A 23,901-nucleotide genomic window follows, 5' to 3' on the forward strand; every position below is an offset into this window, starting at 1 on the left:
TTTTTGTCAAATGTGACTCACGCTGACGTCTGAGGCAGAGAAAAAGGAGGGAAACAGCAGTTCGTAGAGGGTAAAGAGCTTGGCGTGAGTTTCGGACCCAAGTGTCATGGCGATGTGGGCCGCAGTAACGCGACCTGGCCTGTTTACGGCTCTCTCGGGACCGATCAGTCTCGGGTGAAGAGAGTTGGAATAGATTTATTAATTACTCACGACTGATTTTCAATAGCAACATTTCAGGCACCAGGATAAATAGAAACGCGGCCAGCAGCGAAACAAGATGGATGAGGCTATTTTCATGCAATCCATCACAAGTCATGGGAGTAATCAAAACAACCATGTATGGCACGAGCGTGCGAGTGAGCGCGAGTGTGTGCGAGTGCAAGTGAAAGTAGTCATTTTGGCAAAAACAAGTTAACAAAGTAAGACTTTATTTAAAATTGTTCATCTTTTTTCTTTTCACATTGCTAGATGAGATCGACAAGCTTCGCCATCCTCGTGACCTGTGTAGATTTTTGCAGGGGTGGATTCAGGGGGAAAGGGTGACACACGCACACTTTAACATACACATAGACACACATACACACACACACACACACACACACACACACACACGAACATACACACAGAAAAAAGTCAAGTCCTGAACTGACTCAAAAGTTAAAATCCATCCCACCACTTTTATTTAGCTTTGCTTGGCAATACTTGTGGACAAAAGTATTGGGACACCTGCTCATTCATTGTTTCTTCTGAAAAAAATGTCCTGCTTTTATTGGAGTAACTATCTCTACCATCCAGGGAAGAAGGCTTTCTATTAGATTTTGAAAGAGCATTGCTGTGAAGATTTGATTGACTACATTCAGCGACAAGAGCGATAGTGAGGTCAGGATGTTGGATGATGATCACCACCCCACCTCATCATCCCCAACTCATCCAACCCAAAAGTATTGGATGGAGCACCAACCATCATTCTAGAGAATTTCAGCAGCTTAAACTGCTGGTGGGCTTTATACCCCTTTAGCCCACACCTGCCATTAGGCAGCATGGTGCCAATATGTTCATGTTTATCTGCTCTGGAGAGTCCTATTCTACTGGCAGTACATCTCTACAGGGATTAGACACACTGTGTGTGTGTGTGTTGGGTCAGCCACAGAGTATCAGACCATGTAAAGTTACAGAGCGGGGTCAGGGCAGAGTGCTGAGCTCAGAGCAGAGTGCAGAAAAGCCTCCAACTGACCCAATAACTGCAGCAGAGCTCCAGACCTGCTGCTGCTGTTAGAGCTTAGAGCAAAGGAGGACCAGCTCCATATTAATACAGCCTATGGGTTTAGAATGAGATGTCAGAAAAGCTCCTGTAGGTGTAGGTGTCCCAATACTTTTGTCCAAATACTGTACATGCTGTCTTTCACTTAGCTTACTTTTAGAAATTGTTGATGATGATATATATTTACTTCTGTAAATACATTCCTGACATATTATGGGGAAAACCAACAGTAAGTGTCTTGGTACGGTGCCAGTCCAACTACAGGCACCACAGAACAGCTTCAGTGCGTTTTTAAGTCTCTGGAACTGCAGGGATGGAGGAACGGGTCAGCTTTCATCTCTATGGTAGGTGCCTTGCTCAGGGTGGAGGGAGGAGAAATCACTATTCCATCACTCCATGCTTTCCCACTTCCTGCTGATCGTGGGTATCGACCCAGCAACCTTCCGAACCCAAGCCCACTTCTCTAACATTTAGGCCACGGCTGCCTCCCGTACAGTTCGAGAGACTTGTGGAATCCACACCAAGGCACACAGAAGCAGTCAGGGTGCCTTAACGTCTGCTAAACTTCATAATGTTAACGTCCGCACAATGTGAAATTTTAATGTACTGGGACGTAACCAAAATCCGTGCAAAGTTGGAGCTTCATCTCAACCCAGGGTTGGTTTTTGATGGATGAGTAACTTTAATTTCTAACCAAAATTCAACATTCAGCATCTGGATTCTGACGTCAACTCAGTTCTGTTTTTTGACAAATATATATATGACTTAATTTTTTCACCAAAATTAAACGTCTGTACAACGTTGGAGCTTGATATATGACTTTTGATTTCCAACCAAAACTTGATTATGATTCTCTAAAGTTTGCCGTTTGATCTCAACACAAGGTTGGTTTTGAGGGATGTGTAACTTTGATTTCCAATCACAATTCAACATCTGTACAACGTTGGAGCTTGACTTCAACTCAATGTTGTTTTTATTAAGGATTTATGACTTTGATTTCCAACCAAAACTTAACGTTTTAATGTCCACACAATGTGACATTTAAAAATCATGTGAAGTAACAACATTCAACATCTGTACAACGTTGGTTTTTGACGGATATATGACTTTGATTTCCAACCAAAATTCAACGTCTGTACAATGTTGGAGGTTGACTTCAACTCAATGTTGCTTTTGGACATATATATGACTTTGATTTCCAGCCAAAATTCAATGTTTCTCTAAAGTTTGGCACTTGATTTTGGTTGGTTTTTAGGGATGTATAACTTATATATATAGGGATGTATAACAAAATTCAACATCTGTCCAACGTTGGAGCTCGATCTTAACCCAATGTTGATTTTTGACAGAAAAGTGACTTTGATTTTCAACCAAAACTCAACGTTCTAACGTCACAAAGTGAAAATGTTATATTCTGTAAAGTAACCAACATTCAACATCTGTACAACGTTGTACACCGTTTCTCTTAAGTTTGGAGCCTGATCTCAACCCAAGGTTGTGAGTTTCCAAATAAAACTCAACGTCTGTACAACGTTGGAGCTCGATCTCAACCCAAGGTTGTTTTTTGACGGATGTGTAACTTTGAATTCTAAATAAAACTCAACGTCTGGTTCGTTTTTGACAAATACTTGACGGATATCTGACACTTTATAGAAGTTTTTCCGTGAACCTCTCACCACTTGTTTCTATACAACTGAATTAAGGTCACTTTTCACATTTCTATGTATCTTCTTAGGACGTATCCGCTGTTCTTCTGTACTTCTGGAAATAAATCAGCAGTATTTCACTTTGGAGAAGACCCACTTGCCTTACTTCTCATTTTTCATTCACACCACGTCAACATACACACACACACTCAGACACACACACACATTTAAACCTAAGACTGTATACGAACAGGAAGGAATAAGACACGTTCTAGCCACCTAAAGCACTGAAGACATCCACAGAAGGAGAGGCTTTAAAGTGCAAACAGCAGAGCAGTAGAACTTACTTTCAGCCTCTTTCTTTACACACAATCCCTTTTTCTCAGAAGCGACGAGACACAAAACCCAAACGAAAAACAAAAAACAAACAAAAAAACAATATAATATATCTCTAAATCCATTTATAGAGTCAGTGTGTCACATGGTCATGACAATGCATAGTTACCTGGTTTGTCTCTTATAATTATTGCGGTATAGCGTCACACATCATGTCCATTGTCGTGTGACTCTGGGCGGGGATGGAGAAAAAGGCAATGATCCATGTTTCGACTGGACCACGTTACCGCAAAGGCTGAGACGGTGCATCAGACTTATCGGAGGTCACAGGTCGGAGGTCAGTAGGGAGCAAACAGTACTGGCGCATGGGCGGTCCTAATAGGCCCGGGGGCTGGGCGGAGGAGGGCTGCGGGGAGGGACTGAGTCTGAAAGACAGAGGGGTTATGGCTGGCACGCAGTGGAAAGGCTGGGCCTACAGCAGCGGCTGCTGCGGCGACGGCTGCCAGATGGGAGGGCACTATCGTAGCTGTCAGCGGCTGGCACAGGTCCTTACCCAGAGAGAGTTTTACCTGCTGGGTAAAAGGCAGAGACAGAGAACTGAGCATAATTTGTAGCTTTGGAGTCAAAAGTGGGAAAACGTAAAGGGAGGGAATAAACAAACAGTGAACACAAAAGATCCCATGATTGAGCCTTGATGTACACCAACATCATATACTGTATTATGCTACACAACGCTTGATTTACATGGTAAAATGATATATTACAAAGTATATATCATCTTTTAGGTTATTTGACTTCTTTGCTTTATCCTTTATCCTTAGTGTCAGTACTTCCAATATATACTGGCCAACTTGTCTAGATAGCAGGCTACCATTAACATGACTGTGTGTGAACAGTTTCTTGTGCCAGCATATGTTCTGCTTTTCTATAAAGCCACAATAAGATACTAGCTACTACTCCCATTAACGCCTGCGGAACGATTACATACAGTACACTGCATTCGATTTTAAGTATTTAGGAAATGTTTAATGTAAAAGCCAAGTTGAAATGAAGTTTCAAGTATTATCATAACCTAAAGCCTGCCTACATTTACTAAAATTAAGGGTCTTTCAAAGATTCTACAGGCATTTCATAAAGTAATGCAAAAATCTGAAAAAACTTTCAATGGAAGTAATTGTAAAAAGATTTAATTTCAAGTCATTTTGGAGCATTTTTATTGGTCAATTCTTTATAAAGTTCTGACACAATGCAAATAACCAGTGACCAGTTATGTAACTAGATTCTGATGGTCAAAAACTAAAAAATGTCAAATATGGAGATAAAGGGTTTTTGGCATGATAGCAATGGTATGCATTTTGCTGATTGTGGCCAATACTAATACCAGTTTTAAGGAGTGAAAACTTTATTGTTCAGATTTTAGACACCAAGTGCTTAAGCTAAACTGACACTAACTGACTCTCTTTGCATATTTCTTAAAATATACTGTATATATAAATAAGAAAAAATAGCAAAAATATACATATATTATATACATATAAAATAATAACATCCATTATGCGTGTGTATATATATATATATACAGAGAGAGATAGATTGTTATTATTATTAATAATATTAATATGAATTTGATGTTATTATTATTATAATTATATATATATAAATATATAATTGTTGACTTTTTTGCTATTTTTATTGTTCACATCTCCCTCAATACATTTTAAGGTAATTAGCATATACTCTTTTCTGTCCCTCCCTTTCCCTTGATGCGAGGGTAGCTATGGTGATGATGTTGATGTTGCTGATGTATGTAGAGGTACCCACCGTTTGCGGTTTGGTCGGTCCTCTTTGGGTTTTGGTGTAGGGGCTGTACTTGGGCTTGGCAGGCTTTCCTGCTGCCCTATCTTTGTGGCGCCGGCTGCTGATATGCTGAAAGGAAAAATAAGAAAGTTGTTGAGCCATCCCGAAGACTGATAAATATGGGACCCTGTCTTTTGGCATGTTTTCATAGCACACTGCCAAAACACTTCATAAATAATCTCATATTTCTCACTTCACAGTCTATCTAGTGCACAGTGCAGTGCGCTGGTCTACTCTATTCCTCTCTACTGCCGCATTCAGCTTTGGCTTAATGTCCCGCAGCCGTTCCCTGGATGCGTCCTTTAGCCATGTAGCTTCTGACCTGTTTGAGCTGTGTCTCTGAGTTCACATGCACGTCACATGTCTCACAGTGGAACGTCTTGTTCTGGAGGCCTGTGGCTGAGCCAGTGGGCGCCGGCAGCTTGTTCTTCACCCCTGCCCTGGGGAAGGACTTGATTGAGCCGTTGCCATTGCGAGCCTCCAGCATGGTTTTGTGTTTGGTGCCTGAGGGACATGACAAGACACGAACCAGACAAATGTGATATCGGTGAAACACAACACATCTGCACTGTAGACTGAGAGAAATATGTGACAACACTGTTTGTATTTTTTACCATTCAAAAACTGACTGTATTACATTAGAAATATCATCACAATAACATAAATTATTAAATAAAAAAAATTAAAGCTGCCTCCTCGCCAATTTCACATGTACAGCATTATGTTACACCACTTACAATGTCCACTAGTTGGCACTGTGGGCGTCCTTCATTAGTCTGAAAATGCTTCAAATGAGACAATCAACTACAAGTTGTAAACAGCTATGCTGAAATACCATCAGATTCCTTCCACAACAGCCCAAGTGATATGAAAACTTGGTTTGCTGATCTCAATTAAACACCTAAAAGTTTCAAAATTGTACTGAACAATTATAAATTATAATTATAAAATATTAAATATAAAATATTGGCACTAAAACACCACTTTAATTTGGGCATTTTACAGTCACTGTCCAGATTACCTGTAGATGTTTGAAGCTTAAACTGCCTGTAGAAGCTCAGGCCTTTTCCCAAATTCACATTTCACAGATTCTTCATGATAGATACAATTAGATGATAGAGACAAGTAACGAATCTGTAAATTCAGTGTTTATGTGATGTGTTTTTCTCATTTATTCTCATTTTGCAGCAGAGGTGTCAAGTAATGAAGTAAAAATACTTCATTACCTTACTTAAGTAGAAATTTTGGTTATCTATACTTAATTAATTAATTAAGTATAATAATTAAGTAATTATTTTCAGCCGACTTTTTACTTCTACTTCTTACATTTTCATACAATTATCTGAACTTTCTACTCCTCACATTTAAAAAATAGTTTACTCCAATTTCATTTCTGCTTGTTTTCATTCCGGCTCGTCATCGTTAAAAATAAATTATATATATATCCAGATAAAGCACGCCATCCGGAAAGCGTGACACAGCAGACATCTGTAGTCTAGTATGAAGACTGTGTCCGTGGCAGAGACGCAAGTGAAACAGAGAGCAGAGAGCTGCAGTGAAACGTCCCGACTGAGCCCCACATTTACATTCCAATAAAGCTTATTTATCACACGCCTCTGAAGTCTGACTTTCTGCAGCGTTACAGAACTTCTAGACAACGACTCCTCATATTTTCCTCCATGAAGCTCATGTTAATGCTCAGTAGAGCACAGAGACGCTCCTTTAATAGAGCTGATATTACTGAAATGCTTCATTTTCAATGGGCAGATCTGCAGCTGAAACAGGAGCCTAGTGCAGCCCAACATTTTTAACATCAACATTTTAATAGAACATTATAATACCAGATATTAATATTAATATACAACATTCTCCTCATTATTATTTTAGAAAAGTGTGTTTTTGGGGAGGGGGGGGGGGGGGTAGTGTACTATAGACCCCTGTTGTGCGGCCTAAGCTTTCGGTCTTTGTTTTCCTTCCATTACTTTTACTTTTCTACTTGAAGTCGTTCTGAAACCAGTACTTTTACACTTTTACTGGAGTAAAAAGCTTCAGTTGATTCTTCAGCTTCTATAGAAGTCTTTTAAACCCTCGTATCTCCACTCACTTCTACCTGAGGAATGAATGGGAATACTTTTCACACCTTTATTTTGGGGTGATATTTTTAACATTTCATCACCACAGATTTAAAAGTCTGTGTCAATATAGGGAGCAGGGTGAAGGTGTGGCTTGTGCCGGGGAGAAGAACTCAACAATAGCTACCATTCAGAAAAACAACATGTTCAACATTTTGTTCGATAGCTTGTTCATGCTAAAATGTACTGTTTAGAAATGCTGTTTTTAAATCAAGAGCACGAGGCAGCCGAACTACCTGACCTTTCACTTGACACTGACCTTTCACTTGAAAAGTAGTGTTCCGGACGTGCTGCCCGCAAAGGTAATGCTAATTTCCTCTAGCCTGCTGGAGGGGATTTGCCAGTCATGTTAGCATCAAGCTAACAGTGGTGAATTTTAGCATTTTACAGTCGCTGTCCAGATTAACTGCATACATTTGCATTGAGAAGCTTTTAGAACAGCCTGTAGGAGCTCATGCCCTTTCCTGAATTCACATTTCCCTAATTTTTGGATGATGGCAGTGACAAGTAATGTATCTGTGAATTAGCATGAAAAATGCAATGTTTACTTGAAATAATATCAACACTGTAGCACTGGGGCAGAGCTGCCCAAAATATGCTGCACTTTATCCAATTTGTCTAATTTTTCGTTATTCTATTTAGAGAATCATCAATATCAGCTAGCATCACCGGACATATACGCAGGACATAAGTACCTAAAAATGAAGTGATACAGTAATACAGTTGATACAGTTGCAAGAAAAGGCAAGTGAACACTTTGGAATTACCTAGATTCCCACATTGATTACTAATAAAATGTCTGATCATAGAGGAGTCACAATTATAGAGAAACACAGTCTTACTAAACTAATAACACAAACAGTTATACTGTCCACATCTTTTATTGAGCACACTGAGTAAACATCCACAGTGCAGGCTAGAAAAAGTAAGTGAACCTCAGTCTTAATGACTTCTCCAAAGAGCTAATTGGCAAAAAGCTTTTCAATTAAGGAGATTTGTTCTTCTCAATATATTTGGCTAGTGTGAACCATGTCTTGACCTAAACGACTTTTAGAAGACCTCAGAAGACATGTTCCAGTGAGTTACGAAGCTACAAAAGCATTTCTAAAGACCATAGTGTACATCAATCCAAAGTCCAAAGACAAACTGTCTACAAATACGAAGAAAACTGCTGCTGTCCAAAAAACACGGCAGCCCATACCAAGTTTGCCCAAGACCACCTGGATGTTCTAGGATCTTCTAGGAAAATGTTTAATGGTAAGATGAGACAAAAGATGAGACCATTTTTTTCCTCATCCCTCATCCCAGCTGTGAATGCAGGCTGTTTAGCTGCCTCAGGGCCTGGACGGTTGTGACCACTGAGAGAACAATGGATTCTAAGCTGCATCTAAACATTTTACAGGAGAATATAATGGCAGCAGCCCATGGCTTCAAGCAGAAGACGTTGGGTAATGCAACAGGACAATGACCCAAAGCGCACAACTATATCAACTGAGGAACTGACAAAGATTTTTTGTGTTGGAATGGCCGAGTCTGAGTCCTCACCATAACCCTGTCAAGATGCTGTGGCATGACCTGAAGAGGGCTGCACACACAAGGCATCCCAGAAACACTAATGAACTCAAGCACATTAGCTGGAAGGAATGATCTAAAATTTCCAAATTCCTCTTCAACATTGTATAAATCTTATTTGCAGCTGCAGAAACTGGGGGATCCTATTACATTCAAGGATTCACTTACTTTTTCTAGCCTGCACTGTAGATGTTTACTCAATGTGCTTAATAAATATATGAACAGTACAACTGTTTGTGTGTTATTAGTTTCCTTAGATTGTGTTTGTCCAATCTCAACCTAGATAACGATCAGACCACAATCAGACCACGTTTAATTAGTAATCAATGCAGAAGGGTTAATTTCATTATTGTAAATGACCACCAGGTGACCACTTGTTTTGAATAGTGACTTGGCTTTCAAAATGAATGATGGCTCACATGCCAATTGTAAGCTGGACGCCACATCAGTTTTGGGAGTAATAATTCTTGCTTATGAGGACAACAACTGTTTTGTATACAGTAGGGTTGTTTTGCTGGGCTGCAACTGCTTGGCCGTGATTTCCAGAAGAATCTCGCTGATGACTCATACCGTGAGGATGTGCAAAGACAGATGCTGTGTGTTCTTGTTATGGTCAGATATTCCTGGTGATGACTCTATTATAGCTGCAAATTATGGCTGTTTTTCTTTACAGAGCTGTGAAGCTTGTGGCTGCAGCAGTTCTCTGTGAAGTAGGCTGGAGAATAACGGCACTGAATGTGCTTCGTGCTGGGCTTTTTTAAACTGTTGTGCTTTTTTTACTGTCTTTGCTTTGTAATATGCTGAGGAAATGAAAAGTCACTGGTTTCAGACAGAACCGTTTTGCACTGAGAGCTCAAAATACAAATAATGACAACTTATCAAACCATTTTACAGCCCAAGTTCAGGGAAAATACCCAAACCCTGCCCTGTAATGCCTTTAAAGTAAGGTAAATGCTTAATACAGTGCAGTTTACAGTTCAGTGCAGTAATATATTGTGACTCTGGCCTACAAAGCCAAGACCGGACCAGCCAGCCCCTCTGTACTTGATGGCGATGGTCAAAAGCCGATCTGCACCAAGAGCCCTTCCAGCTTCAAGTACGGCTCGGCTCGACCCACCATCCTTTAAGATCCACGCTCAGCAAAGCACACCAGGACTACAATCAAACAATCTATCATTTTCTTGCTTGGTTCGGACCAAGAGAACCGAACTACAAGTATAGACACACCCTAAGTCATGTACGTTCTAAGGGCCTCCATGAGAATCAATAAGTTAGGCAACGCTGACTCTGCCGGTCTGCCATTGACAACCGGCACCCAACTCTATATTGATGCTTATGGAGGCCCCACCTCAGAACGTACAGGACTTGTACAGTGTCTATCCTTGCAGTTTGGTTCTCTGGGTCCAGACCAAGCAAGATAATAATACACAGTTCTAATTTCAGGGTGCTCCCGTGTCTGTGTTACCTTCTGGCTCTCTCCTTTTAATGAGGCTGTTATAGTCAGACCTGCCGGAGTCGTCAGACACACTCTGATACTGCTCAACATTCTCTGCTCTCCATAAAATCCTCTCAGTACTAACTCTGTCTCTTTACCTTCTCAGAATAAATGGTCACCCAGCCCGACCTGCTGGAAGATTGCCCGCTGAGGTCCCCTCTACCTGCGTCAGACCAGCTGCCACCTACCGGTCCAACCAGCAGGCCCCGCCAACCCACCACCACTCATAGCAGACCAGCGGCACACCCTCCTACCACTGCTACCTGTTTAATGACCATGTTAAAACCTAAATGGACTCGTAACTATCTATCATTAATCATTAATGTTTAAATAGTTCTGACCAGAGGAGGATGGGTCGGCAAGCAGCAAGTAGAGGTCTGCAGGTGTGCAATAATTAGTGGGCAAAATAATGGACCCTGGACCCTTAAACCTGACTAATTAATTCAGGTCGTCTTGAGATCAGTGTTAATCAGTGTTTTTGAGAACGCACTCCTGCTAATTCTGCTTGGTTGGTTGGTTTAGATGCCTTTGGTTCGTACTGTGTTCATACGTTAAAGGAACCGCACCAGAGTTTGTTCAGAAACGGGCCGAGACCCACAGACCACACTAACCGAGCAATCAGACCAGGTTTCGTTTTAATCCAAACACCCCCTAAATCTAGTGATCTGAGGCTAACATCCTGCTGCCAGGTACCACAGGACTCCTTTAGAGGTCTTGTCTGCTGAGTGAAGTGAAGGACTTCTCACCACTGTTGTGCGCCTCCAGCTGGGACGGCGAGTTGACGGCCACCTTGCAGAGGGAGCAGTAGAGGAGGCGCAGGGCTTTCTCCTGCTCCGTCTCGGCCTTCTCCACTTTCTCTGCCTTCTCCGTGTCTGACTCTGGCTCCGCCTCCTGCTCTGTGGGCTGGGGGGCTCCAGGCGTCAAGCATGGATCCTCGTCCCCCACCACTGCTGCAGATGCTGCTGAGGTAGACTGGGCCTCCGCAGGCCCAGTGCTGGAGCTGGACTGGACTGAGGACGGAGACACGGTGGACAGGAGCACTGGACTGCCTTCTGGAGGGGATGAGTGAGAAAGTTCAGTGTTAATGTGTAAATACACACAGGGTGTCCTGTAAACTCTGTAATCCGGTGTATTTACACTACTGTTGAATTGAACAATAAAAAACATATAAAATAGATACAGGTGCAAGGAGGTTTCAAAGGATTTGCAGGAAGCTTTTAAAATGATGAACAGAGCCATAGACGATTTTACGATTCTATTAACATTCATAATAAATGTACAATAGCTATTATAAAAATCTCTACATTTAGGATAAAATTATAATAAACTTAATATCCGCAATTAAATAATTAAACAACAACAATAAGAAGAAGAACAATAATAATTACATTATTATTATTATTATTATTATTAATACTAATGTTATTATTGTTATTGTTATTATTGTAGATTTTGATTATTATTATTAATAGTAGTAGTAGTACTAATGTTATTATTGTTATTATTATTGTTGTTAATTGTAGATATTTATTATTATTATCATTATTATTATTATTATTATTATTAATAGTAGTAGTAGTACTAATGTTATTATTGTTATTATTATTGTTGTTAATTGTAGACATTTATTATTTTTATTTTATTATTATAATTATTATTATTATTATTATTATTAATAGTAGTAGTAGTACTAATGTTATTATAGTTATTACTATTGTAGATATTGATTATTATTATTATTATTAATAGTAGTAGTAGTACTAATGTTATTATTGTTATTATTATTGTTGTTAATTGGTGATATTTATTATTATTATTATTAATAAATTATTATTATTAATAATAATAATAAATTATTAATTTATTAATAATAATAAATTAATAATATATTAATAATTGATACTAATAATAAAATTAACATTTGCAACAAAGTTATTATAAAAATGACTATCCAGAATTAAAAAAACAATGAAAATAATTATTGCAAGAAAACTGTAATCAAATTCAAAATCAAGAATAAAGCTTCAGCAACCTTCACATCCACAGTAACTTAGTTATAAAATAGTTATAATAAAGTTACAACATTTTAAATAACCAGGATAAAATGATAAGAAATAATATTCACAATTAGGCTCTAATTAAATTAATATTCAGAATAGCTATAATAAATGCATTTAATATCCAGAATACAACTACAATCATAATACTGAGAATTAGCTAAAATAAACTTAATATCAAGAATAATGTACAAAATAAAAATTCAGGGTCCAATTATAAACGTAATATCCACAAGGAAACTCTAATTAAATAAATATTCAGCATAGTTATAATCAATGAATAATAAACTTAACATCCAGACTATAGCTCAAATAAGATTCATATTAAGAATTAAGCTAAAATGAACTTAATATCCAAAATAAATGCAAAATAACTATCACAATAAAACTGTGATCAAGTCATAATAATGAATATATATTAAAAACAATTACAGTGAAGAACAAAGACTTAATACAATTATTATCCAAAATGTTTGGCAAATATTACAATTAAATATTGAGAACATATGTACTTTTTAAATGTAATAAATTCTAATTGTTCCCTAAAATACTTTTTAAATATTAAAATAAAATATGTTGAATACATGTATTCTAGCAAACAATTATATACAATTAAACAATTATTGTAAAATTATTATTTGATTTAAAAAATGTACTTTGTCTTTTTAACTGTACTGTATATTAGAAGTGTTACTGTATGGGAATGACTCTGGATGTTGCTGTTTTAATGTAATGGTGTTAATGCTGCTACTACTTTACATTGGAATGCCACTATAAAAGTAGTTAATGCTCATTATGTCATTTAAACCTGTGTAGATACGCACTCATGGACTATATATACAGTCTACTGCTGAGTTCTCCGAGATTTCAGTGTCCAGCTCCAACAGTCGTACCAGCTTCTAGGACTATTGAAAGAGCCCTTTCTTTTCCAAAAGGAGGACAGACCTGGCAGAGAATTCACTGAAGTTCCCAGTTCGCTGTGACAGCTCTGACATTCATACTGACAGCCTCAAAGCATCACAATGCCAGATCAGCTAACAGCCGCCCAGCAGTTAGACATGCAGTTGGGTTCAGACGACTGCAGTCAGGTGAGTAAGACATGCCGGCTCTGGCTGCTTTGATCTAGTCACCCTACTCTCGTTCAACATCCCATCCGTAGGGTTTTTCTTCCTCACAGTTCTCTTTCGTTTCCTCAGGCTCTTTATGGGATGTGTGTGAGGAGATGATGATACTGGAGTTCAGAGTTTCCGATTGCAGGGATGCTCGCAACCACCTAAGATACCACGTCAGTCACCTAGACCCTGTTTACCTTAACAGGATAAAGAGGAATCATTGGGTGCTAGGCATGAACACCCCCTGGACAGGGCACCAGTCCTTAGCAGGGTACCACCCACATAGCACTGATACTGACGCTATTCTGTTATTACACAGTGTTTAAAAAGTGGCACCTGGGACACCATAACAACCACCTAGAAACCTCACAGCAACCACCTGGGACACCATAGCAACCACCTAGCAACTCCATAGAAACCACCTTTAAGACCATAGCAACACCCTAAAACACCAGAGCAACACCACATCAACCACCTGGGACACCACCTTGATGCCCATAGCAATCACTTGAAACACCGTAGAAACCACATTGATGCCCATAGCAATCACTTGAAACACCGTAGAAACCACATTGATGCCCATAGCAATCACTTGAAACACCGTAGAAACCACATTGATGCCCATAGCAATCACTTGAAACACCATAGCAACCATTTGAAACACTATAGCAATCACCTAGCAACACCCTAGCAACCACCTGGGACACCACCTTGATGCCCATAGCAATCACTTGAAACACCGTAGAAACCACATTGATGCCCATAGCAATCACTTGAAACACCATAGCAACCATTTGAAACACTATAGCAATCACCTAGCAACACCCTAGCAACCACCTGTGACACCATGGCAACCGCCCGAGACACTATAGTACCCACGTAGCAACACCATAGCAACCACCTGGGACACCATAGCACCCACCTTGCAACACCCTAGCAACCACCTGGGACACCATAGCAACTGCCTATCAACACCATAGCAACCACCTAGCATCACTAAAGCAACCACTTGAGACACCTAAGCAACTACCTAACAACCCCAGCATTGCAGCCATACAGCATCAACATAACACCTACTTGGGACACCATAGCAAACACCAAGAAACATCATAGCAAACACCTAGCAACCACCTGTGACACCATGGCAACCACCTGAGACACCATAGCACCCACCTAACAACACCATAGCAAACACCTGGGACACCATAGCAACTGCCTAGCAACACCATAGCAAACACCTAGCAACCCTATAGCAACCACTTGAAACACCTAAGCAACTACCTAGCAACCCCAGCATTGCAACCATACAGCATCAACATAACACCTACTTGGGACACCATAGCAAACACCAAGAAACACCGTAGCAAACACCTAGCAACACCATAGCAACCACCTGTGACACCATGGCAACCACCCGAAACACCATAACACCCACCTAGCACACCCCTTAACAAGCACTTGCCTCATTTCAAGCACTGTTGTAGTTTCTTCAGGAAATGCCAAGTAGTTCTAAGGTATAAATTCTACTAGTGTTGCTTTAAAGGCCATTTTTAAACGAGGAACCTACTCTCATATATTTTTCACCAGGCCCAGAAGATCCTTGCTGTGTAATGTGGCCGAGTACGTAAATCCCCACCTCTGCAGAGAGCCATAGCACAGTGTAATGGTGTCAAATATCCAGACAGTGGCATCAGACGGCGGTATAACCTAATGTGGCTGACAGCAAAAATTAATTACAGCGAATAAGATAAACTGCCTTTGGTTTCTTCGCCCGAAATGAGGTGCGGGGCTTTGGCGGAGAGCTGTGATCAATGTCTCATGAGGGCCTGGGCTCTTTGTGTAGACATAACACAGAGGCAGCATCCACTCTCTTCATCTCAGCTCCAGGGATTCAATCGATATTGAATTATGTCCTTCTATTTTGGTGAGCTATGAAGTGGCCCTCTTATTTATCTCTCGGTTCTCCAGCCAGAGCCGTGGGGATGATCTCTGAGATTTTTTTTTTTTTAAAGCCAGTCTAAGCTTCCGCCATCAAACTGACTAAACTGGCTAAACTGGCCTGCATATGCTATGAAGCTTTGAAGCCAACCATCGCCCCTTTTCAGATACGCCGCTCCATTGCACTACCTGGCGGACAGCCCTGAAGCTATCCAGCTGTGGTCTGAGGAGGCAACTGGAGCAGTAAATGGTGCTATTATTCTCCCACTACACAGAACATCATTGACTTTAAGTGGCCCACCCACGCACTGCAGAGCACAACTGTTCTGTGGGATGCTGGGTATCTGGAGGCCACTGCATAGGGCACCATGGGTCACTGAACAGAGTGTCGTCTTGCGAGGAGCAGATTTAGCAAAAATAATGATTTAGCAGAGTTCTTTTCTGTTCCGTCGGTACAGAATTTACATTTACATTTACATTTATGGCATTTAGCAGACGCTCTTATCCAGAGCGACTTACAAAGTGCTTTGCTATTTACCCAAGAAAACCTCAGCTAGTTAGAATAGACTAATACAAAAGATACCTCCAAGCTTAGACATTGCTAAACACAATACAATAAGGCGACCATAGAACTATTCGTCCAAGTACTCTCTGAAGAGGTGGGTCTTCAGTCTGCGTTTGAAGACAGCGAGCGACTCGGCCGTTCGGACATCCAGGGGCAGCTCGTTCCACCACTTTAGTGCCAGGACAGAAAAAAGCCTGGACGCTTGTCTTCCGCGGATTTTGAGGGATGGTGGGTCGAGCCGAGCCGTACTTGAAGCTCGAAGGGCTCTTGGTGCGGATCGGCTTTTGACCATTGCCATTAGATACGGAGGGGCTGGTCCGTTCTTGGCTTTGTAGGCCAGCGTCAGGGTTTTAAATCTGATGCGGGCAGCTACAGGAAGCCAGTGGAGAGAACGCAGCAGTGGAGTGACATGGCTGAATTTAGGGACATTGAAGACGACCTGTGCCGCTGCATTCTGGATGAGTTGCAGGGGCCTGATGGCGCGCAGAGGGAGACCAGCCAGAAGAGAGTTGCAGTAGTCAAGTCTGGAAGTGACGAGAGACTGAACAAGCACCTGGGTGGCCTCTCTAGAGAGGAAGGGTCGAATTCTCCGGATAAATAAAACATATATTGAAACTTTTTTTGGCCCAATGCCCAAAGCAACACCATAGCAACCACCTAGAAACACACCATAGACATCACCTAGAAACACACCATAGAAACCACCTTAAAGCCCATAGCAACCACTTTAAAAACCCTAGCAACCACCAAGCAACCACCTGTGACACCATGGCAACCATCTGAGACACCATAGCACCCACCTAGCAACACCATAGCAACCACCTGGGACACCAAAGCAACTGCCTAGCAACATCATAGCAACCACCTAGCAACCACTAAAGCAACTACCTACCAACGCCAGCATAGCAACCATACAGAATCAACATAAAACCTACTTGGGACGCAATAGGAAACATGAAGAAACACAATAGCAACCACCTATTGAAACGTTTTTGGCCCAAAGGTGGCCCAAAGACCCCGAGTGGCTTTGTATACCACGTCATATTTAACACTTATATTGTATGTATAGTAAAAATACAGCGTTGAAACAATGCTAATATCTATAACAATGGTACATAATAAGATACTGAATGTCCAGGTGGGTTACGCCTTAACCCCTCAACGCAGAAAGGCTTATCACACACTAAGGTGTATTACTCAGTAACTGTTCTCTGGTAATAGAAGATTGTAATAACACTTTAGGACCAAAGGCTGTTTAAGGTATTAAAGGGTTAAATCTAAAACTCCCTAAACATAAACATAATTTCTTGAAAAATATAGAATTTGAATGATTTAATAAAATAAACAATATTATTATCTGCATTATTTAAAAACAAAAGAAAGATCTGCATTATTATTTAAATTAAGCAAATATAACAATTTAAATAAACAAAATTTAAAAAGCTATTTGCATTATTTGAGCATTAATATTAGGCGATATTATATCAATGAATTTGCCCATACTATTTCTTGAAAAATGTAAAATTATCAGCATTATTTAATTAAACAAGCAAAATTATATATTTATATATTCATATTTATTTTTTTAAATAAGCAAATTATCTGCACTATTTCTTTAGAAACAGCCAAATTATCTGCATTATCTTTTTAAATCAAACATTATACTTTTTTATTATCTACATTATTAATAAGAATTAGTTTTTTGCTTAATTATCTGCTTAATTTCCTAAAATAAGCAAAATTATTTGCATTAATTATCTTCATCATTTCTTGAAAAAAGGCCAAATTGTCTGCCAGGAAAAAAACACATACTCACAGTACTCACACCAGCTAAAATGAATAAAAACACTGTAATAAAAGCAATAAACATTAAGACATAATAATGCTGGGTTTTTCTTATACATTTGATTAGAAATACTGCACATTTAGATTGCCTGTGATTAAGACGGTTGATTTAAGGAGAGTTTTTTTCAGAATAACTAAAATGCAAGGCCTTTAGGTTTCCTCTTAGTTGCTGTTGTACAAACGGACGAATAAAATGTGCTCGACTATTAAAACCGTTTTCAGAAGCTGGATGTCTTCAGTCTTCTGACAGGGATTTGGGTTTGAGGTCTGGGTTGCAGGAGGCCAGGTTCTCCTCACTGGGTTCAGATTGAGAGCAAGACCTAAGTCGGAACAGCTGACAGAGCTCTTTCACCAACGTCTGGGGAGATGCCACTCAAAATGAGCAAACACACACACACCCACACACACACATACACACACAGCACTAACACACACACAGACCACACTGCAGCCTCAGCAGGGCTGCACGTATTCCGCTTACCGTTGACGGATGTGTGGGAGAGGAATTGTACATTTTGACAGTGTATGGAGGGGTGCCTCAGGGCTATGTATTGGGCTCTCTTCTCTTTACGTGAATAAGCATATATCTCTGGACTAGTCAGCTAAAATGTTCCGATATGCTGATGATCTTCCCAGTATACGCCTCATTAGGCATCATAATGAAGTGTGTTATCGACAGGAGTATCAGCTGTGGCCTTCAGCGTAATACGCCTAAGACTGTAGACATCCTTATAGATTTTAGCATCAGACTCAAAAACAGATTTCAGGTCGGTCGATATCTCCGACTTCTTGAAAACTTTACCCTGAATAGGGGCGGATCATCACTATCTGTGTACCTCAAACCTAAAGAAAAGCTGGATCTACTGAGACCGTTAACTACCGGTCCTTTATTGATATTCTTGTCGGTACAGCCTGGTAATCCGTGCTGTTCGAGCACTATAGGCACTGTTTCTGTAAATCCTCTAAGAGAACTCAGTGTTCTAGCTAACTGCAGCAGCCCGGTCCTCCGCTGATACCGTATTTACTCTGAAAAACACTGGACTCTTCTCGCAGGGTTAACATTCTGTTCAGCTACAACTTTCATAACTGATCTGATCCCATCATGTGAATCAGACACGGCCAAGTGTTTATGTTAATGGGCCTCTGTGGACTCTGTCCTGTCTGTCTGTATGTCTATCTGTCTGTCTCTCTATTTGTCCGTCTGTCCATCTATCTACATGCATCTGTCTGTCTGACCATCTGTCTGTCTATCTATCTATCTATCTGTCTATCTATCTATCTATCTATCTACATGTCTGGCTTTCTATTTATATGTCTGTCTGTCTATCTGTCTATCTATCTATCTATCGGTGTGTCTGTCTGTCTGTCTGTCTATCTATCGCTTTGTTTGTCTGTCTGTCTGTCTATCAATCTATCTATCTATCTATCTATCTATCTATCTACATGTCTGGCTTTCTATTTATATGTCTGTCTATCAATCAATCTATCTATCTATCTATTGGTATGTCTGTCTGTCTGTCTGTCTGTCTATCTATCGCTCTGTTTGTCTGTCTATCTATCTATCTATCTATCTACATGTCTGCCTTTCTATTTATATGTCTGTCTGTCTTTATGTCTGTCTCTTTATTTGTCTGTCTGTCTACCTACCTACATGTGTCTGTTTGTCTGTCTATTTATATGTATGTCCATCTATCTATCTATATGTCTGTTTGTCTATATGTTTGCCTATTTACATGTCTGTCTGTCTGCCCATCTGTTTACATGGCTGTTCATCTATATATATATATATATATATATATATATATATATATATATATATATCTGTCTGTGTATTCATCTATGTCTGTTCATGTGTCTACATGTTTGTCTATCTGTCCATCCATTTATCTACATATCCATCCATCTGTCTATATGCCTGTCTTTCTTCATTTCCATCTACGCTTAGCAACAGCTAACTTTCCACTGATTACATTAGACAATATTTATTCTACAGACTGGGTAAGTGTGAGTACTGTATCGAAAGCTTGCTCAACTAAAAGTGGAGTTATGGAGCCAAATCGATTCTGGAGTTAGTTAGTTAGTTAGTTAGTTAGTTGGTTAGTTAATTAGTTAGTTAGTTAGGAGTAAAGACATCTATATTAAACATTTTCAAGTTTGTGACAGGGTTTAACACACTGTTTAAACTCGGCCTTTGTTTGGTGGAATGTGAAGCAGTGGGTGGTATTAGTCTGCATTACTTTGGCTTTAATTTTACACTTTTATGAAAAGGGTTTTATATTTTTTATTATATAAAAACGACCAATTGAAATCTGTAGAAATGTGAAGGTGTAAATGAAAATGTAAGGAATTCAAAGTGTGTACTAGTATTACACTTTTAATTACACAATATCAAGAAGACAAATCTAAAATAATACTCAAGCCCAGCAATAAAGTACAGTTACTCAACTACACCCTAATATATTGCCATGCACTTTAACTATCTGCCACTATTATTATTACCACCATTAATCATCATTACTCTGACCATCACTACCATGATTATATCAGTTAAACTACATCATGATTATTATAACATGATTATTTTGCCCACCTGAGCAGTAGAACGGTTTGCTATTTTTTATTTATCTGGCGGGTTGCTATTTCAGTGGTGTAAAGTGTGTGTGTGTGGGGGGGGGGGGGTGTACGAGCGTCGGGCTGCACACGCCTGTGTTGACAATTCATTGCTGAGATAGCAGCAAACGTCTGACTGTTGACGAACGTCTGTCTGGGCTGTTTTCAGTCAGTGGAGCTCCTCCTGTGTTTTTTATTGCTGAGATACACAGCAATACTCCAGAAACTGACCTGAACACCCCTCATTTCGAGACCACCATGCCCATTAGTGTAGATATATTCACAAGCAGCGCTGCCCTTTAAACCACGGAGGAGGAAGGAGTGAAAGTAGAGTATGAAAGTAGACTGTTGTAGGGGTGCAAGATAGCAACGAGCATCACAACGTGCCTCGCACAGGGTGTAAGATAGAGCCCTGGGTATCTTAGGTTGTCATGTCTTGTTGATCTGTTGATTTCTTACTGATGACTGATTCTGTTAAGCCATTGATTTGATGCCAGTGTCACTATCTTCTAAAAAACAGGTAATTATTTAGTTATTCCCACACTGAGAGGCCAGTTTACAGTCCCACTCTTGGAAAAAAAAAATGTACGGGTCACTGTGAGAATGACCCAGACATCTGCTGTATAGAGTGAGTTATATAAATGTGCAGCATCCTGTGTTTCAGCCCTAATTAGCACCCATCTATAGCGAACTCCGTCCAGCCAGCAAATGAGGGGATTTCAAATGGTTTTAGAGAGAAAACAAGAATAGCAGCAGTCCATTAACCGGCCAAACCAGGGCAATGCAACAGACAACTACATATGTGTGTGTTTGTGTGTGTTGGAATATGTGTATTTCTGTGTGTATGAGTGTATCTGGGTTGGTGTGTGTGTGTCTGTGTGTGTGATAGCTTCCATAAATCAATTAGAGCTCCGTTTTACGTGTGAAAACAAGTCATTAAAAGCTGCTTTGTGCGGCTCGCAGGCCTCTTTGATTCCCTGTCAGTCTGCTGCTGATCCATACCCTCAGGTACTCTGACCTGAAACAGCACAGAGAGAGAGAAAGAGAGAGCAAACCCAGTCCCCTCTCATTAATGTCCGTAATGACTGTGATCAATCTCCTGGTCATCTACAGTATTCACACGCGAGGGTGAACGATAAGAGCTGTAAAAGAGAGCCAATCGACTTCCTCAACTGCCCTACAAAGGCGAAGGGAGCAGTAACTACAGCGAGCCCCCACCGGGTTATAGGTACACTATATGGACAAAAGTATTGGGACACCTGCTTATTCCTTGCTTTTGGTGGAATCAAGGAATGAATGATTACCACCCCGACTCATCATCCCCAACTTCCAAAAGTATTGGATGGAGCACGGCCCATGTTCCACTGCTCCACAGCTCAATACTGGGGGCGTAACACCCCTCTAGGCCACGTCTGGCATTAGTCATGGTGCCAACAGGTTCATGTTCATCTGCTCCAGAGAGTCCTATTCTATCAGCAATACTGCTCTGCAGGGACTAGACAAGCTCCGTGTGTGCATTTGCACGTCTGTGTCAGCAATGACTGCTACCTAAAGTAGCTGAATTCATACATGTATTAGAAGGGGTGTCCACAAACTTTTCCACATATAGTGTCGTGTTTTAATGCCAGGTGTCAACATGCTCTTGGACTTGGAGATGAGACGATACCACCCTACTACCACCCAGACACCAGACAGGGAAGTACACACTATAGGGATGAAGGGCACAGGGCCAGGCCCCCTGACATCGTCCTGACAAGTCTGTAAATTCTGTCTCTCCTCGTCCTTTCTCTTTGAGCCAAACTCCCTGCCAATCTCCTCTCTTTAATTACAGTGGGCAGCATTAAAAAAAACCTCCCCGAAATCCTTCCACCCTTGTTAGGCTGCGGAGTAATCAGACCATTCCCATGAGTTCTGATTACATTTTCTCCATGATGCTGGATTAAGAGTTTTAATTAAAATGATTAGGGCCCATTATATGCCTCTGTGACTTGAGAAATCAGTCCCCAAGGGCCCTGTTTCCCTTTCACACTTTCTCTTTCACTGCTAATCGAGCCCATTTCCTCATTTCCAGCGCGCTCGACAAATATCTCAGACAAAAGTAGCGCGGAACAATCGGAGGCCGAAGGTTTTTGTTATTAGACAGGGTATAAGATCCATATCAATCCCACTCTCATATTCCTCCTGTGGATGTACTGCCCTGTTCTAGCCCATTTCTCATGAGAACGCACTTACAGACAGGCCTTCTATCACAATCACTGCGATCAGAACACACGTTACCTGACCTCCACCTCTTTGTGATTGGTTGGTTTAATTCCGCACTGATCCGACTGATCCAATCAGCTCGCTCTACGCAAACAGTAACAAGGGATAGATCATACCGCAGCTAGATTCGGACTAACAGGCTTGGGTTTCCAATCGACCAGTACCAGTTAGGTCTGACTGGGTTAGATCTCAAGGTTCTTGCTTCACGTTAATGGACCTTCAGACTTCTTTTACCCATCACAATCAGCTCGCTCTCTGCAAACCAGTAAACCAGTCGTCTCATTAGTAGTGTAGCGTACGATCAGGGGTGGGCAGGCCATCAGGAGAACCAGGACAATTCCTGGTGGGCTGCTGGGTAAGCAAGATAATTCCAGCATCTTCAGTGTGTGGCAACTTAGATAACATGCTCATGTGAGGCCTGTATGGATAGCCCAACTGGGAATCAGTAGGTTTGCTCCATGGGTTCCATGGATACCCACCTGGGTCACTGCTGGGATCAGGAGGGGTTAAACATAGGTCCCATCTGGATTGGACACTGCATATGGGGCCTAGATGGGACCCATGAGAGATAAGGGTGGGCTGAAACAATGGGTCCCATTTTGGAAGGGCAACTGCTGTTGTCCACACTAACAACACATGTACAATCCCACTCAGATCTCATGCCCACATTCCACCCATGTGAGCCCCACATGAGCATGTTGGCTGGGCATGGGCTAATCACGCAAATGCCAATGCCCAAATATTGCTCAAGTACTGTCCAGTAAGTACTGTCTACTGGATCCTTGTCTACTGGATTCAGCGACAAGATTGTTAGACAAGAGATCTGGATGTTGGATGATCACCACCCCACTTCATCATCCCCAACTCTCCAACTCATCCTTCATACCCCTCTAGCCCACGCCTGGCATTATGGCATTAGTGTGGCATGTTGATCTGCTCCAGAGAGTCCTATTCTATTGGCAGTGCTTTTCTACAGGGGCTAGACAAGCTGTGTGAGGATGTGTGCATTTGCATATCTGTGAAGGGGTGTCCACAAACTTTTGAACATATAGTGTAGTGTGCTTAGACAGGCTCTGTTCTGTGTCTGAAGAAAAGTTCTCAGCCTTACTGGGTACAAGGTGGATTATTTGCAGTGGTGTCATCAGCTTTGCCAGGCTGTAATCTGTGTGTGTGTGTGTGTGTGTGTGCATGTTTGTATGTGTGTGTAAGGGCT

The 23,901-nt window shown here is 40.7% G+C and overlaps 1 protein-coding gene across 2 annotated transcripts in view; it reads right to left on the minus strand.

The window, feature by feature from the left end:
- Positions 1 to 411: 411 nt before the first annotated feature.
- znf385d (zinc finger protein 385D) overlaps positions 412 to 23,901 on the minus strand; it is a 104,605-nt gene continuing 81,115 nt past the window's right edge. The window contains exons 5-9 of one of the 2 annotated variants that reach the window (XM_072692451.1): positions 11,046 to 11,351; positions 5,423 to 5,604; positions 5,065 to 5,169; positions 3,413 to 3,815; positions 412 to 553 (exon numbers count right to left, since the gene is read on the minus strand). In XM_072692451.1, coding sequence (XP_072548552.1) covers positions 3,582 to 3,815; positions 5,065 to 5,169; positions 5,423 to 5,604; positions 11,046 to 11,351 — 827 coding nt within the window. In that variant the 3' untranslated portion in view covers positions 412 to 553; positions 3,413 to 3,581. The remainder of the gene's footprint in view (positions 554 to 3,412; positions 3,816 to 5,064; positions 5,170 to 5,422; positions 5,605 to 11,045; positions 11,352 to 23,901) is intronic. The other variant, XM_072692452.1, reaches the window with a different exon arrangement.

The sequence above is a fragment of the Salminus brasiliensis genome, chromosome 1 (assembly GCF_030463535.1).
Source record: "Salminus brasiliensis chromosome 1, fSalBra1.hap2, whole genome shotgun sequence".
NCBI classification, from domain to species: Eukaryota; Metazoa; Chordata; class Actinopteri; order Characiformes; family Bryconidae; genus Salminus; species Salminus brasiliensis.